This window comes from Saccopteryx leptura, chromosome 11 (assembly GCF_036850995.1).
Source record: "Saccopteryx leptura isolate mSacLep1 chromosome 11, mSacLep1_pri_phased_curated, whole genome shotgun sequence".
NCBI classification, from domain to species: Eukaryota; Metazoa; Chordata; class Mammalia; order Chiroptera; family Emballonuridae; genus Saccopteryx; species Saccopteryx leptura.
In genome coordinates, this window is record NC_089513.1 from 46498132 (window position 1) to 46515748 (window position 17617).

Consider the following 17617-nt stretch of genomic DNA (forward strand, 5'->3'; position numbering starts at 1 on the left):
AGAAATGTGAAATCTGCACCAAGTAAAAGGAAAACCCTCCCAGTTTTCTGTAGGATGATGTAGCAGCATGTGCACATGCGCAGATGATGACGTAACACTGTGTATACAGCGGAGCAGCCCATGGCCATGCCAGTTGAGATGTGGACGGTACAGAGGAAAGTTCAGTGTGTTCTATGGCTCGCTAAATTCGAATCCGTGACCAAAGTGCAACGTGAATATCGGCGTGCTTATTATGAAGTGCCATCACATAGGAATAACATTACTCGGTGGGATAAGCAGTTGAAGGAAACCGGCAGTTTGGTGGAGAAACCCCGTTCTGGTAGGCCATCAGTCAGTGATGAGTCTGTAGAGGCTATACGGGATAGATACCTAAGGAGTCCTAAAAAATCTGTGTGAGCCCACATCGAACTGCACTGAATAGGTATGAAACTGGGAGAGTTTTCCTTTTATTTGGTGCAGATTTCACATTTCTATCATCTTTGGTTGCTTTCCTGTGACTGGTCAAAAGTGCACCATGACTTTACGAACACACTGTACTTTGTTTTTTAGCAAGAGAGAGTGGGATGGATGGACTGACAGACAGGAAGGGGAGTGATGAGAAACATCAACTCATAGTTGCAGTACTTAAGTTGTTCACTGATTGCTTTCTCATACGTGCCTAGACTGGAGGTGGGGCGGGGGCTCCAGCCAAGCCAGTGACCCCTTGCTCTAGCCAGTGACCTTGTACTTCAAACCAGCAACCTGGGGTCATATCTATGATCCCAAACCCCAGCCAGCAACACTATGCTCAATTCAGTGACCTTGGGCTTCAAGCCAGTGACCTTTGGGCTCAAGCTAGTGACCTCAGGGTTTCGAACCTGGATCCTCAGCATCCCAGGCTGGCACTCTATCCACTGCTCCACCACCTGGTTAGGCAAATTCTACTATTTTTTAATAACTTTATTTATATATAATTCACATATATGAATATGTGATACATAAATTTACCCATTAATAATGCACAATTTAATGGCTATTAATAAATTCAGTTTTACAACAATCACCACAATTTTACATTTTCATGACCTCTAAGTGAAACCCCATACCTTTTAACCATCACCCTTCAAGTCTCCCCTGGGTCCCCCAGTGTAATCTATTTTTTTTTCTCTATAGACTTGCTTATTCTGGACATTTATTATAAATGGACTCACAACAATATGTAATATTTTTTAAATTACTTTTAATTTATTGTGTTAACATGAACTCAAGTGTCCCACTCAATACAACTCTCTCATCCCCACCTCCTTGTCCCCCTCTGCCCCCCCTCCTCTTCCCTTTGAGATTTGCTGCTCTGTTATCTGTATCTCTGTGTTATGTATATATAATTTCACTAATCTCATCACTTTCTCTGATCCCATCCCCTCATCCCTCTTCCCTCTGACAGCTGTTGCTCTGGTCCCTGTGACCCTGCCTCTGCCTCTATTCCATTCCTCATTCATTTTGTTCATTAGATTCCATAAATAAGTGAGATCATATGATATTTGTCTTTCTCTGCCTGGCTTATTTCACTTAGCATAATAGTCTCCAGGTCCATCCATGCCATTGCAAAAGGTAAGATTTCCTTCTTTTTCACAGCTGCGTAGTATTCCATTGTGTATATGTACCACAGCTTTTTAATCCACTTGTCCACTGACGGACACTTGGGCTGTTTCCAGATCTTGGCTATTGTAAACAATGCTGCAATAAACACGGGAATGCAACAATATGCAATCTTTTTTTTTTTTTTTTTTTAACAGAGACAGAGAGTCAGAGAGAGGGACAGATAGGGACAGATAGACAGGAACGGAGAGAGACGAGAAGCATCAATCATCAGTTTTTCGTTGTGACACCTTAGTTGTTCATTGATTGTTTTCTCATATGTGCCTTGACCGTGGGCCTTCAGTAGACTAAATAACCCCTTGCTCAAGCCAGCAACCTTGGGTCCAAGCTGGTGAGCTTTGCTTAAACCAGATGAGCCCGCGCTCAAGCTGGCGACCTCGGAGTCTCGAACCTGGGTCCTCCGCATCCCAATCCGATGCTCTATCCACTGCACCACCGTTTGGTCAGGCTACAACAATATGCAATCTTATGGTAGCTTCTTTCACTTGGAATAATGTTTTCAAGTTTCATCCATGTTGTAGCATGCATCAATATTTCATTTTTTATTGCTGTGTAATTATTCCACTCTGTGGATAGACCACATTTTGTTTATCCATTCATCAGTTAATGGGCATTTGGACTGTTTCCACTTTTTCTCCATTATGAATAATGCTGCTATGAACATTCGCGTACAGGTTTTTGTTTGAACATGTTTATACTTCTCTCTCATTTCATATCTAAGAGTAGAATTGCTGGATCATATGATAACTATGTTTAACCATTTGAGGAACTGCAAGATTGTTTTCCAAACTGGCTATGCCATTTATATTCCTATCAACAGTGGATGGGATTCTAATTTCTCTACATATTAAACAACACTTATTGTCTGTCTTTTTTATTACAGCCATCCTTGTGGGTGTGTAGTATAAATATCTCACTGTGGTTTCGATTGCCATCTCTCCCATCAGCTAATAATGCTGAGCATCTTTTCATGTGCTTATTGGCCATCTATATGAATTATTTGGATAAGTACTATTTGGATACTTTACCCACCTCTTAATTAGGCCGTTGGTCTTTTTATCACCAAATTGTAACAGGACTTCAAATATTGTAAACATAAGCCCCTTATCAGATATATGATTCACACATAATTTCTCCCATTATGTACATTCTCTCTTCACTTTCCCAGTAGTATCTTTTAAAGTATAAATATTTTTAATTTTGATGGTGTCTGGTTTATTTTTTTAGTTGTTTGTGCTTTGGAGTTATAGCTACGAAATAATTACTTAATTCAAAATCACAAAGATTTTCACCATTATTTTCTTCTAAGAATTTTATAGTTTTAGCTCTTACATTAGGCCTTTGATCTATTTTTAGTTACTTTTTGTTTGTGAGGTAGGCGTTCAACTTCATTCTCTTGTAGTGGATATCCAGTTGCCCCAGCACCATTTGTTGAAAAGATTATTCTTTCCCCATTGAATGGTCTTCGAACCATGACTGAAATTCAGTTGACCATAAATAGAAGGGTTGACTTCTGGACTTTCTCAATTTTATTCTATTGAGCTATGTCCATTCTTATGCTAGTACCACACTACTATGATTACTATAGTTTTTTTTTTTCTTTCTTAGTTTTAAAATAAGGTGAGAGTTTTACAACGTTGTTCTTCTTTTTCAATATTGCTTTGGGTATTCTGGGTCTTTTCAATTTCCATATGAATTATAGGATCAGCTTGTCAAATTCTGTAAAGTAGTCAACTGGGCTATTGATAGGGAATGCACTGAATCTGTAAATTAATTTGAGGAATACTAAAATCTTAAATATTCATTAGTCTTTCTTTTTTTTTAAATTCATTTTAGAGAGGAGAGAGAAAGGGAGAGAGAGAGACAGAGAGGGAGAGAGAGAGAGAGAGAGAGAGAGAGAGGTGGGGAGGAGCTGGAAGCATCAACTCCCATATGTGCCTTGACCAGGCAAGCCCAGGGTTTTGAACCAGCGACCTCAGCATTTCCAGGTCAACGCTTTATCCACTGCGCCACCACAGGTCAGGCTCATTAGTCTTTCAATTCATGAACATAGGATGTCTTTTCATTTATTTAGATCTTTATTTTCAACAATGTTTTCTAGTTTCAGAGTATAAGTTTTATACTTCTTTTGTCTAGTATATTCCTAAATATTTTATTTTTGTTCATACTATTATAGGTGGAAATAGTTTCTTAATTACATTTTTTATTTTAATTTTTTACTTATTGGTTTTAGAAAGAGACAGGGAGGGAGACAGAAAGAGAGGAAGAGAGAGAGAGAGGAACATCAATTTATTGTTCTACTTATTTACGCATTCATTGGTTGCTTTCTGTATGTGTCCTAATCAGGAATCTTGGCTTATTGGGATGATGCTTTAATCATCTGAGCTATCTGGCCAGGGCTTAATTACATTTTTGGATCTCTTGTACCATTTTTGTGATTTTTCTATAGATTTAAAATAAAAATAAAAAAATTTAGAGACCTGAAGATGGCAGCAGAGTAGGCAGACGCACAGACTCCCAGCTCACACCACCGAAGTGGATTACAAATTAATTTATGAACAATCAGTGTGAAAAACCAAATCTGGACTAAAAAAAAATTAAAAGAAGCATAGCCATATCAAATATTTGCAACTAAAACACGTACATGTGCTGAAGGGAGTATACATATAACTACCTTAGGGGAAAATATTAGCATTATTTACTAAAGTTGAAAATGTCCATAATCTATGCCCCAACAATTCTACTCTCAGAGAAACTTGTATATATGTACCAGCATTGTCTGAAATAGTGAAAAACTAGAAACAGCTCAAATGTCTGCCAGTAGTAACTAACGTCAATATAATATTGTTTCTCTTCCCTCCCTTCCTCCCTCCCTTCCTCCCTCCCTTCCTCCCTCCCTTCCTTCCTTCCTTCCTTTCATTCAGTGAGAGAAGGGGAGGCAGACACAGACTCTTGCATGCCCCCCAACTGGGATCCACCCAGCAAGCCCACTAGGGGGCGATGCTCTGTGCATCTGGGGTGGTTGCTCCATTGCTCAGCAACTGAGCTCTTTTTGGCTCCAGAGGTGGAGGCTGTGGAGCCATCCTCAGCACCCAGAGCCAACTCTCTTCAATCGAGCCATGGATGCAGGAGGGGAAGAGAAAGAGAGAAGGGGGAGGGGTGGAGAAGCAGATGGTCGTTTCTCCTGTGTGCCCAACTGGTAATCAAACCCAGGACATCCACATACTGGGATGACACTCTACCACTGAGCCAACCAGCCAGTGTGTGTGTGTGTGTGTGTGTGTATAAAATATTCTCTAAAACACAGCTCACATTTGAATTTCACTAACTGTCCCAGAGTTGTGTTTTTTTTAATTTCTTATTTTTTTATCTTATTTTTATTCATTTTAATGCAGTGACATTGATAAATCAGGGTACATATGTTCCAAGAAAACATCTCCAGATTATTTTGACATTTGATTATGTTGCATTCCCCTCACCCAAAGTCAAATTGTCTTCCGTCACCTTCTATCTGGTTTTCTTTGTGCCCATCCCCTTCCCCCACCCCTTCTCTCTCCTTCCTCGCCCCCTCCCCACCCCCACCCCCACCCCCCGTTACCATCACATTCTTGTCCATGTCTCTGAGTCTCATTTTTATGTCCTATCTATGCATGGGTTCATATAGTTCTTAGTTTTTTCTGATTTATTTATTTCACTCCATATAATGTTATCAAGGTCCTTCCATGTTATTTTTAGGTCTAGGATATAATCAATAATTAAACGCTATACGTAATTGGCTGTCATGTTTCTTTATTTATCCTTAATTAAAACAACTCCCCTACCTTTTTTTTCTTTTTAGTTTTTTTCATTGATATATTTTTTAATGCAGCCTATTTTGTAGAATGCCATGGAATCTGACTTTTTCTGGGGGTGTCCTTGTGATTTGGCCAAGGTTAAACATTTTAAGCAAGTATACCTCATACATGACATTGTGTACTTCTCCTTGCCCACAGAGTCAACCTGTTCCATTACTTGAGATAGCAAAGTCTGATGATTGCTTATGGTTGTATCTATTGCCCAATCTCTCCACTGTAAAAATGCCTTTTCCTTTTTGTAATTTATAATATGTGGATGATACTTTCGAGACCATGTGATGTTTGTTCCCAAATGACATTTTACCCAATGGTTTTAGTATCCATTAATAACACTTGTCAGAATCAATAATTCCATTGGTGTTGAAAATAGAGACTCTCTAATTCTATCACTTTCCTACATTTATTAGTACTCTTTTGTAAAGAAAGGTTTGTCCCCACAGCCCGCACATCTCCTGCCCCCTTTGTTTATTTTTTTTAGTATTACTGTGGACTCATGTTTTTTTTTTAATTCAATAGGTTACAATCTATTGTCATCATTCCTTCTGATATTAAAAATTACCAAATTTTGCCAATAAAATCCCTTCAATCAGGCTGTTATACCCTTTCTAAAAGTCTCTATTAATCTTTGAGTACTTCCACACTTTTTTGGAACAAGATATTCCAGGCTGTTCTCACCTCAGAGCTAGGACAGTAGGGAATGATATTTATAAGCCAAGATCTAGATGCTAAATGTTCACACTGCTACTGAGATGTCACTGTTTTTAAGACCTTTCCATGGACAGAGCTAGAAAACATTAAAGTTTTTCCAGTTATGAGTTCATACTTATATCTCCAATATAAGACTAAAAGAAATATTCCTTACTTTTCCCCATTCTATATTTGAGGCTCCTTTTTTTTCCATATAAAAAAACCCTTGGTATTCAACAACATTAAAATATTTATACATTTGCTATATCCTGTGAAATAACACAAAATAATTTTAAAATTACTAATACTACTTCCAACAACATAATAATTAAAATTCAAGATTTATTTGTAATTTTTTTTTTGCCCTTAGGATATATCACATTGAGATTGTACAGTAAGAAAACTGTGTTCACAAAAATACTTTATTCTTTTCGGTGTCTGGTTATAAATTTAATATGCAGTTAGGTTAATTTATTTCTGTCTACATTCAATATTAAATTTTTCCCTATGATTTTAATTTTTTTTGAATATATAACTCATTCATAAGGATCAAAAGTCAAAACAATATAAAAAATTATACTCATCTCCCGATCTCTTCCATATAGATAAACTTTTTCGTTAGTTTCTGGTTTAGTTTTCATGTTCTATTTTGCATTTTTTTTTTTTTCATTTTTTCTGAAGCTGGAAACGGGGAGAGACAGTCAGACAGACTCCCGCATGCGCCCGACCGGGATCCAACCGGCACGCCCACCATGGGGCGACGCTCTGCCCACCAGGGGGCGATGCTCTGCCCATCCTGGGCGTCGCCATATTGCGACCAGAGCCACTCTAGCGTCTGAGGAAGAGGCCACAGAGCCATCCCCAGCGCCCGGGCCATCTTTACTCCAATGGAGCCTTGGCTGCGGGAGGGGAAGAGAGAGACAGAGAGGAAAGCGCGGCGGAGGGGTGGAGAAGCAAATGGGCACTTCTCCTGTGTGCCCTGGCTGGGAATCGAACCCGGGTCCTCCGCACGCTAGGCCGCATGTTCTATTTTGTTTTTCAAAAATATGCAGAGAGGTGTGGAATTTGAAAATGGGTAGAAGTGCTGAGAAATAGCTTATCTGAGAAAGGTAATCTTCTGTCTTCTTGATTATTTATCAGAGCTCAATAAAATTAAAGTTTATATTCTAATAAATTATGAGAAAAATCTGTCACATTTTCCCAACTCAACAAAAACTGGACATCAGCGGTTTCCACCTGGGGTGCTGATGGTGGCACCAAGAGATTCAAGGCCGTGTCTACCTAAATACTAAATCTAACTTTTGACATGAGTGGGACCTTAGGACGCAACAGTAACTCTTCTATGACATTTTGAAACTCTTTGTGTTCTAGAACAGAGCCTGCAGAGGTTAGAGAACACTGCATTCCCTAAAGATGATTAATCTGAACATGGGGTGCTGACACAGGTGGCGCCCAGTCATGGACATTGTCCACAGAAATAACTCAAAAGGTCCCTCGAGAGAAACACATATACCAAATCCACCTGGTGAGCACCTGTGTCAAAGGCCTTTCTACAAAGGTCAAAAAGTCCAAATGAGTGGCCAGAACCCCTCACTAGAAGGAGCTAATGTGTCGGGATATCTAATAAAACTGATAATAATCAGAGAAGTCCAAAATGCAAAGGCATCATTAAAGGTGACCTAGTAGTCATCTCAATTCCCCACTCCCCTGCCTATTTGGAGAGAACAATGTATTCTAACTTGTATGTTCTTATCCCTGGATTTTTTAATATAAAGAATTTTATTTCTAAATCTTTTTATTTCCAATTTTTATTTCTTGTTTTTGTCATCAAGAAGATATCCTGAAGAAAAGTGAAATTGCTCTCACAGTTTTAGCTGTTCATATTTCATGTGGATTGAATTCATTTCTCCAATGGTGTGGTATGCAAAATATTCTCATGCTTAAAAGGATATGAAAATCAAGAAAATATTAAATCATTAAAGCATGCTGAGTTTTAAAGTATTATGATAACAATGGCTATTCCTTCACCCCGATCTCTTTTCAGCAAATAAACAACCTAGAATTTGACATAGCTGGTTATGTCAAATAACCAGCTAATCATTTCAGTGCCCATCGCATTGGAGGTCCCCTTGTCTTCTGGTGGCTCAGCGGGCCCCTTCTGTCTTTCCAGTGGGGAAGAGTTCTTCATTGGGATTTAGTGAGACCTGTCTGTGTGGAAGTATACTCTGGTGCTGTTTGGGTCAAGGAGACCTGCACAGAACAGCATTCTGAACACACAGATACAACTTCAGAGCCCTGGGTGACTGACAGATACACATATATATCTAAAGCTGCAACTCTAGGGCAAAGCAGATTTCTGGAATATGGTTTTGAGGACTTACTTTATTTTGCCAGAGGACTACCAAATCCTAAATATTACTTCTAGGGTTTCCTTTTTACAGTAAGTAGACTTTGACTTAAAATTCAATTCAACAAACTGTTATGCAAAATTTAACTCAATAAATATTGGGTCTGCTGTGTCCCAGACAAGACAGAGATGTTTCCTGAGTCTTTTACTTTCCAGCTGAAGAGAAAGAGCATAGTAACCGCGCAGCCGCAGCACAGTGCTGAGCACCACAGAGGGAGGGAGAGCCACGCGGGAGAGCCCTGGTGCAGGAGTTGAAGAAAGGCTGAGAAAGATACTGCAGCGAAGGAGAGAAGGAGCGGGGGTCACCTGCGCTTTCAAGAGTTCAGATGAGGACTGGAAAGGTCACTAATAACATTGGTGACCGTCCGAGAAGGGTGGGGGTGGGAAGTGGAGGCCAGTTGCCAGGGTGACTGGGAGGTGAGGAAATGGAGGTGAGGAACAACAGGCCACCCTCTCAGTAGGTCTGGCAGTTTACCTGAAGGAGGAGGAGCCGCAGGGTTAGGCAGGACGCACAGGGGCTCGCTCTGTCTTCAAGGGAGTGGGGCAGGGTTAGAGGAACAGAATGAGCTGCAGAGAGAAAGAAGTTGCAGGTGGCAATGAGAGAAGAAATAATAGTGTGAGTTCCACGAGAAGGAGGCTTGGCATTTAGAAGAAGGTGGGAGAATCAGGCTGATGAGGAGGAGGGCTCTTTCACCGATCAAGAGGGAAGGGGCCAAAGATGGATCCAGTTATCTGAAGTCTTCTTCTGTTGAGGGTGGGGGAGGAGAAGATTTGATGGCATGGCCATTTGCTGAGAAAGAAGGATGAAGTCATACATTTGAGTGAGTGACAGAGCCTGCAATAGCCACTGGGAAGAAGGGGAGAAAGATCCAACTGAGGAAGCAGAAAAGAATTTATAACAGCATCAATTGGAAAGGTTGCTTCCCCCGCCCCACAGCGTATGTAGAAAAGGAGTCTGTGGTCGGACATTGGGGATGTCAGTATTAAGGATTCCAGGGTCCAGCAGGGTGACTAGGTAGCAGGTGACTGAGGAGGAATGGAGGTAAAGGTGTTTGAGGATGAAGAGCGTAAGACGCCGAGAAGCCAGGAGATTGGCCAGTTGTCCATCTGGATGGAACGTACTTCCAGATGAAGGCAGGGTGGGAGGCAGCAGAGAGTATAAGCCACGTGACAACATGTTCTATAAACCAGGGGTGGGCACTAGGCAGCTGAGTACTAGTTGGAAACTGACTTTAAGAATGCTAACTTTAGGTACTTGTTCAATTGTATTTGTGCAAAGGAATCTCTGGAGTTTCCCTATTCCATCTCAGGACAGAGCAGTTTAGCAGTACTTTCTTCCCTGGGATCCCCTTCCTTGCCACGATGGTCCCTGGCCAATAAATACCGTTATTCTTCTCCTTAAACTTTAGGTGACTGATAAGAAGGTATAAGGTTGATGAGACCAAGAAACATATATTTTAGAATGTGAAAATGCCTTCCTCATCCTCTCCATTTCCCCTTCTAACCTCTACCACCACCTTGAAACTTCCTTACACCCATTTAGATAGAATAATCTATACCTATCAGCAAATGAAGAGGTCTCTCTGGTTCTTTATAATCAGGCACATGCTTAGGCATCAAATTTGTGTCATTCCCCTGAGTATGATAAAGCTTTCTTCACTGGATACTGCCAGATTGACTCCCATTCCCTGGGGGCTCCTGCCTATGCCATTTTAATGTCTAATTTTTAATTTTAAAAGTTTTTAATGATTTGACAGAGAGAGAGGATGGGAGAGAGACAGACAGACAGAAACACTGATCTATTCCTGTATGTGCCCTGACGGGGAATCAAACTGACAACCTTTGCAAATAGGGATGATGCTCTAACCAACTGAGCCACCTCCACTATTTTAAAAGCAGGAAGGGGAAAGTGTGAACAGTACCAATATTTTCTGTTTTCATCCCATGCACCTTGAACTGAAAGTGGCTTGCGTTTTAATGCGCTGATATCTTAATTTTCTAGTTTATAGAATTTAGGGTCTCCCAAATTAGAAGAATTATGCCACAACATCAAATTTTTAAAAATGACACTGAAACAAAAGCATTTTCTATAGTCTAAAAATTCTTTATGCTGCTTCTTCACTGGTTACTCCAGCAGTTACAAATTCATTATGGGCAAACCGACAAATTTTAATACATTTCATTTCTTTTTTTTCATTTCTTTTTTACCCTCAAATGCTTTCCACAAGATTTTCTTTTCTTCCCTGCCTCCCTTCCTTAATTAGAATGAGTTGAGGTAGCAAATGCTTTGCCTTAGTGCTGGGTTAAGAGCCACGTGATGGTTTCTATTTTCACCTTTTTCTTTCAGCCCCACAAGGGCTGCCAAGGATGTGGCCTTTCTGCATACCCTGGCGACTTCCCCGCCTGGTGCTTTTCCTGGCAGGCTGGTAATGGCAAAGAGAACCAGACAGCAGAGCACTTGAACATGTGTCTCCCTCTGCCTGTCCCTCCAGGTCCTCCCTCTAGCTCTCTATTCAAACATTAGTTGAGCACCTACTGTGGCCAGGCCCCAAGAGAGGCACTACATCAGGCAGAGATGAAAAAATGGTTTTTGTCCCCAAGGTACTGCCCTCTGTGACCTTAGGCAAACAAAACTCTCCTTGAGTCATATGGCAAAATATGAGAAAACTAAATCAGTTTTCGTAGCTGTGATTTATTTTAAGCGAGGGATGGAGAGAGAGAGAGAGAGAGACAGAGAGACAGAGAGGAGAGAGAGAGAAAGAGAGAGGAAGAGAGAGAGATGAGGAGCATCAACTCGTAGTTGCAGCACTTTAGTTGTTCATGGATAGCTTCTCATATGTGCCTTGATCAGGTGATCCTTTGCTCAAAATAGAGACCTTGGGCTCAAGCCAGCAACCTTTGGGCTTGAGCCAGCGACCATGGGATCATGTTGATGATCCTACTCTGAAGCCGGCATCCCCGTGCTCAAGCTGGTGAGCCTGTGCTCAAGTGGATGAGCCCACATTCAAGCCAGTGACCTCGGAGTTTCAAACCTAGGACCTCAGTGTCCCAGATTGATGCTCTATCCACTAACTCACCACTGATCAGGCTACAGCGGTGATCTTTTTTTGAAAGAGAGAGAGCGAGAAGCATCAACTTGTTGTTCTACTTAGTATTCCATTGATTGTTCCTCATGTGTGCCCTGACCAGGGCTCAAACTGGTAACCTCGGGATTGAACCAGTGACCTTGGCACTTTGGGATGATGCTCTATCCATGGTGCCATGGGCCAGGGCTCATAGCTGTAATTTTTAAGAGTTGTTGCAGTGGATAATCTCTTGCTGACTATTTACTCTGCTCTGGATAATTTCTCTTTACATCTTAACATCCCTACGGTCCTTCTTGTTCTATTTATCGATTGTTATGTGTTCCAAGAATGTGAAGGTATTTAAACAGCAAAGTAAATATATTTTGGTGTGTTATGATATGGAATACTCTACGTTCATTGAGAATGATGCTTACAAAAGCTTTTAATAACATGGGGAAATGCGTGTACTATAATGTCGTGTGAAGAAACAGAAGACACAGGCAGAGAAGGGAGCTGGGAACACAAGCTCTTAAATTATTTGCTAACATCTGGAGTTTAACAGTAGTTATCCTTGAAAGGTGGGATTATAAATGTTTAAATGATTTTACTTTCTTTTACTTTTCAAAAGAAGGAATACTATAACTATGTTTTACTATAATAAAAATGAATAGTTATTTTAAGATATAGAGAAATGATTGTTTTGGCAGCAAAAAATTTAAGTAATTTAAGTATGTATGCCAAAGCCAGATGTGAATAATTTTTAAAATATATTTTTGCTCTGACTTCTCCAAATCTGTCCATAAAGTTGATTTTTCTAAATTCCAAAATTATGTAACTAGTCAAATTCTGTGCCTTTCTGAGGAGTGATAATCTCAAAATACTCAGTTTAGAAAAAAATCTGAGGGCATTGAGAAGGGAAAAAGAAGGACCTATATAATTTTTTTATCTGTCAAAAATGCACGGTTTTATTTAGAGAGGTGAAAGTATAGGTCAAGAGGTTATTTCAGGAAAAGGCTTTGCAGAGAGCACACTGCTGACCACGGGTGATTTCACCACTTGAAACAGGTGCTAAGAGTTTGCCCAAGCACGATTTGGGATATCAGATCACAAACACAGGAAGGCCACAGATGCCAACCAGTACAAGTCAAACACCTATAAGAGAAGGCGCTCTCTCCATGCTATGGAAGAGGAAAATCCATATGAAATAAAAAATCTGGTCAATGTTTTCCCTTAATGGAGCGGGGCAGAAAGAAAATACAGAAATGGCCAGGAGCTGAGGGGGCCTAGAACTCACTCGGGTTTCTGGGAGAGCCACAAGAGAAGGTGTTTGATCTTCTCCGGCTAATCACCCATAAGTCCATCCAACAGGGTTTGTAACAGGGCAATAGGTTTTTTTGTAACTTGACATTTCAAATTTTAGAGGCTAAAAAGAAGACTGCGCTGTTACCCAGGCACCTGAGCCTCCAGAAGGCATGGGCTGTACATGTGTGAGTGTGAAAGAGGGAAAAGTCTGTTGTCAGCTCATCCGGCCCATGGAGCCAACAACAAAGGCTTTCTTACGGAGCTGTGCTACTGCAAGTGTGGTCCTCCGACCAGAAGCGCTGGCATCTCCTGGGAGCTTGTTAAAAATGCAGAACCTGGAGTCCACCCAACCCACTGAAGGGGCATCTGTATCTTAACAAGAGTCCCTCCCAGGTGGTCTGTACCTACACTCAAGTTTACAGAGCACCTGTAATATGTAACCTACACTCTAAGTTCCTCTGACTCCCGCTTCCCACCTGTTTTCAAACATATTGAAAATGAAAATTCTTACTGTGGCAAAGATGAATTCTCCAGTAAAATCTGTGTGTGAGTGCCTCCAGCTAAGGTACTCAGAAGCAACTTGACATTTATCATTTCCTTTTCAAACCTGGTTTACAAAAGCAAGCATTTTCAGCCGTCCCAATTTCCTAAATTCTTTACTTCTCATCACTCTAAGAAAATTTTATGCTTGAAGGGGATATTATTTACCACATAGTTCTAGATTTTTTTCTCTCTACCTTTTTATATTTTCTGGGAAAATACTTTTCCTCTGTATGTATTCTCTTAAAGTCATTAGGAGAAATCTGAACTGTTTATTTATTTTTTTTTTTAATGAGACTTCCCATTGTTGACATGGGGGATCTAGGTTTGACGTGTTCTGGTTTCTAGGTTGAAAATGTGCTTGCACTGTGCTAAATTACTAGGACTCTGCCTAGGGGTGTGTAACCTATCTGAGCCATAGAAGGAGTTCAGGTGGCATAGACCCCATCATCCCACACAGGGCCATCCTTGCTTTGAGAACATTTCTCTTCATAAATAAGGGACCAGTTTCTAGTCCAGTGATGCCACCATGGACTTCAGAGTATCAGGCAAACTTGTATATCAACTTACCCTTTGACCAAGGAGAGAAAAGGCCAGAATACTTTGAGGAAAACTAACAGACAAATTCGAGTAACATTTAAAGTGCTCTTTTTATTACTGTAGTAAAGAACAGAATTGTCAGGTAAACATTTGGATTAAGCAAAAGAAAGGGGCAGAGAGAATCTAAGGCTGAAGTAGGCAGTTCTTTGGAAGTTCAATCTTACCTGATTGTCGAATTCGTTGAAGAGTTTGCTGGACCAGAACCTCTGATCTTGGGACAATGATGATGAAGTCCACTTTGCTAAAGTGCCCGAGGTCCAGGCTCTGGCTGCCGCTGTCTGCAATCGCACACACCTGGGATAACAGTTTTCTGGCAACTGTAAGCTGTGGTTGATAAATTTGGAAGGTCTCATTATCTAACTCTAAAATAAAAAAAGGCATAAGAAGAAGATTAGTTCACTTCTGTGATGGCCACTGCGAGTCCACATGGGGACATGCAGGACACAAACGGGAAAGTCAAAGCTCTGTCACCAAGAGTCTCACTTTCTATTTTCACTCTCTATTGTGCTTTAAAAGATTTGCCTATTTTCCCTAAAAACTTGGCTGAAAGGATGTGTTCAAGCATAGATGTGGTCATTTTAGGAATGTATTGTTTTTTAAATTGATTGTCTCACAAATCATTAACACCCCTCCTTGACCCAGAAATGAGAGGTAGATAGACCACACCCTCTCAGCTGGAGCCAGGACTCATCCCTGGGAAGGGGAAGAAAGAGTTTTTAGTTTTCTTTAGGACCATCAGCACCATTCAGGTGCCCCAGCCCAGGCCCAGGCCCAGGCCCAGGCCCAGGTCAGGAAGGAGGCAATGTCCTGACCATCATAGTACTGAGCTCTTTTGAGATTTTCTGGATGGCATCGCAGCCAACATTTCCTCTCCAACCCATCCAGTGCAATATGATCTAACGCACCCCTCCCTGTGGCTGCGTAACGTAGGTCACGGAGACACGGAAAACCTTCACCTTTTTCACACTTGACTTTGCTAGCTAGTGCTTGTGATCTGGCAGGCCTGGGTGATTGTGGTCAACTCCAGTGCTGACACCTGTACTATCTGAAGAGGCCTGACTCATGACAAGGCCAGCTGGCCACTCAATAGGTGACATATTAGAAAAACATTGCCCAGATACTCTAAGTATGTCAGTAGCTTTTCATTACAAGTTATAACCAAGTAATCAATCTTTCTCCTATGTGCATGCACGCACGCATGCACTCGCAAGAGACAGGCTTAGTCAGCTAAATGCCTAAGCAGGCAACATCCAATACTAAGTCTTTAAAAGGCTGATTTTTATCAGGAACACATGTGGAAGTCTGACTGGCATGCACAAGGGCCCAACTAACCTGTGCTAATTAATATTAATATTCTCTCAAATCCAACTACGCTATGGCCAAAGCAAAGATGGTAGCCATGATGCTTCAGCCCCCACACAACCCTGACGATAGGAGATTTATACAGGTGGGCCTCCCTACTGCCTAGAGAACACACTAGAAAAGCCCAAAGCTGTCACTTTTAACAGTAACCCCAAAAGTTTCTGACCCACAAAGATTATCAATCAAAATAACTCTATCTTCCAATAATGAAGTTATTACTTTTTTCAGTTCCTAGGTTAGATGGGTGGGGACTTCCACAGATATCGACATTAACTTTTCAGACTTTAACTTAGCAAATTTTGAGGTTTGAGGAAACCTAAAAATATCTTTAAGCAATGTTTCTTAAATAGGAAATCGATATATATGTAGAAATTGGTAAGTCCTCTGAGAATTCATAAATTCTAACTTTGTTAGTAATTTGAAGCAGTTAGTATAAACACATTTTAGATAATTTGAATGATCACTTCATTACCAAATAATATCCAGAAGTCAAAAATTTTTATTGCCTGTCCTTGCCTCTGGTTTCATGGCTGAACTGATGCCAAGCCATGCGACTTGAACCGAGGCAACCCTGATATGTACATGACGCAGTCCGACTGAGCGGAGGCCAAAGGCTGTCAGCAGCAGCTTATACGGATCTGGTTTGTATCCACGCTTCCTCCTGTACTGTTCTCCCATCCTTTCCTGCGACGTGCCTGTCCAACAGAGACCTGGGCAAAGAGTCTGAACTGAAAGGAAACCAATCTAATGTCTGAACTCCTCACCTCCGGTCCCATCATCTCCATTTGCATCTTAGAAGCCTACGATAGGGCAGATGATGTTGTGCGATTGCTGCTCCATCGGCCAAGAAGGCCTCCCTCTCCCTGATTCTGAGTGCCGTACACGGCAGAGGGTAACTGAAGGCAGTGGAGAGCCGGGAGCCCCGCACAGACTGCCGTCTAGACTCTCTCAAGCAGCTCTTTGAAGGCCTCGCGAGCACTGACAGCTCTCTGGGCACAGCTGGCGGAGCTAAGAAAAAAAAAAGTACACCAAGGACCCAGGAATCTTTCCAGGAAAGAAGAGAGAATGCTTAAAGTGTTTGACTTTGATTTAAATTCTAGGAGGTATTTACTAAGAACAAGATGTTTGCTCCAGGCAACTTGGAAAGGCATTTTTAATTTGAGCCAGATTTATCATGTAGATAATGACGAAAAGCTTGACATATTCTGTGATTTGAAGACGAGACCTCAAAACCCTCAGGATGGCTTAGCCTCTATCATGTCTGTGCTGAGGGGCCGATCTCCTCCTTTTGGTCTGAAAGGGCATTACCCAGGTTTTGTGTGGGAATCACAGCAGCAGCCTCCTGAGGTGACACATATTCATTAAGGTCTCCGTTGAAAGGGGCAACGACCCTGTCTCCTCTTCTTTGTTGCATTTTTTCTAGCAGCTTGTCCAGGTCATCGCCTATTACAAAGTAAAGTGGAGATAAGAAGATTACGGGGAACGTTTTCATCAGCCTCCGAGCAGGGCAGCGAGGCTGGGTTCTCATCAGATTTGTCAGCCAGCCAGCTCTTCCCGTGGGAGCTGCCACTCGGCAGTGCCCGCCACAGGGGCTCCCCGGCCAGAGCTGCCCTCCGCTGCAGCGTGAGGACAGGTGGCCCCCTTTCCCACGCTGTGGCTCTCCTGACTGCCAGCATACTGAAAGCAGGCAGGGTGGGAGCACTGTATCTCCACTCGACATATTAAAAAACTGAGATGTAGCCCTGGCCGGTTGGCTCAGTGGTAGAGCGTCGGCCTGGCGTGCAGAAGTCCCGGATTCGATTCCTGGCCAGGGCACACAGGAGAAGCGCCCATCTGCTTCTCCACCCCCTCCCCCTCTCCTTCCTCTCTGTCTCTCTCTTCCCCTCCCGCAGCCAAGGCTCCACTGGAGCAAAGATGGCCTAGGCGCTGGGGATGGCTCCTTGGCCTCTGCCCCAGGTGCTAGAGTGGCTCTGGTCGCAACAGAGCGACGCCCTGGAAGGGCAGAGCATCGCCCCCTGGTGGGCAGAGCTTCGCCCCTGGTGGGCAGAGCTTCGCCCCTGGTGGGCGTGCCGGGTGGATCCCGGTCGGGCGCATGCGGGAATCTGTTTGACTGTCTCTCCCCGTTTCCAGCTTCAGAAAAATACAAAAAACAAACAAACAAA

The 17617-nt window shown here is 41.9% G+C and overlaps 1 protein-coding gene across 2 annotated transcripts in view; it reads right to left on the reverse strand.

Moving 5' to 3' along the window:
* Positions 1 to 17617, reverse strand: part of GREB1L (GREB1 like retinoic acid receptor coactivator) — a 365704-nt gene that overhangs the window by 60619 nt on the left and 287468 nt on the right. For both annotated transcript variants that reach the window (XM_066353134.1, XM_066353132.1), the window contains 2 exons: positions 16764 to 16898; positions 14258 to 14455 (listed from right to left, as the gene is read on the reverse strand). In XM_066353134.1, coding sequence (XP_066209231.1) covers positions 14258 to 14455; positions 16764 to 16898 — 333 coding nt within the window. The remainder of the gene's footprint in view (positions 1 to 14257; positions 14456 to 16763; positions 16899 to 17617) is intronic.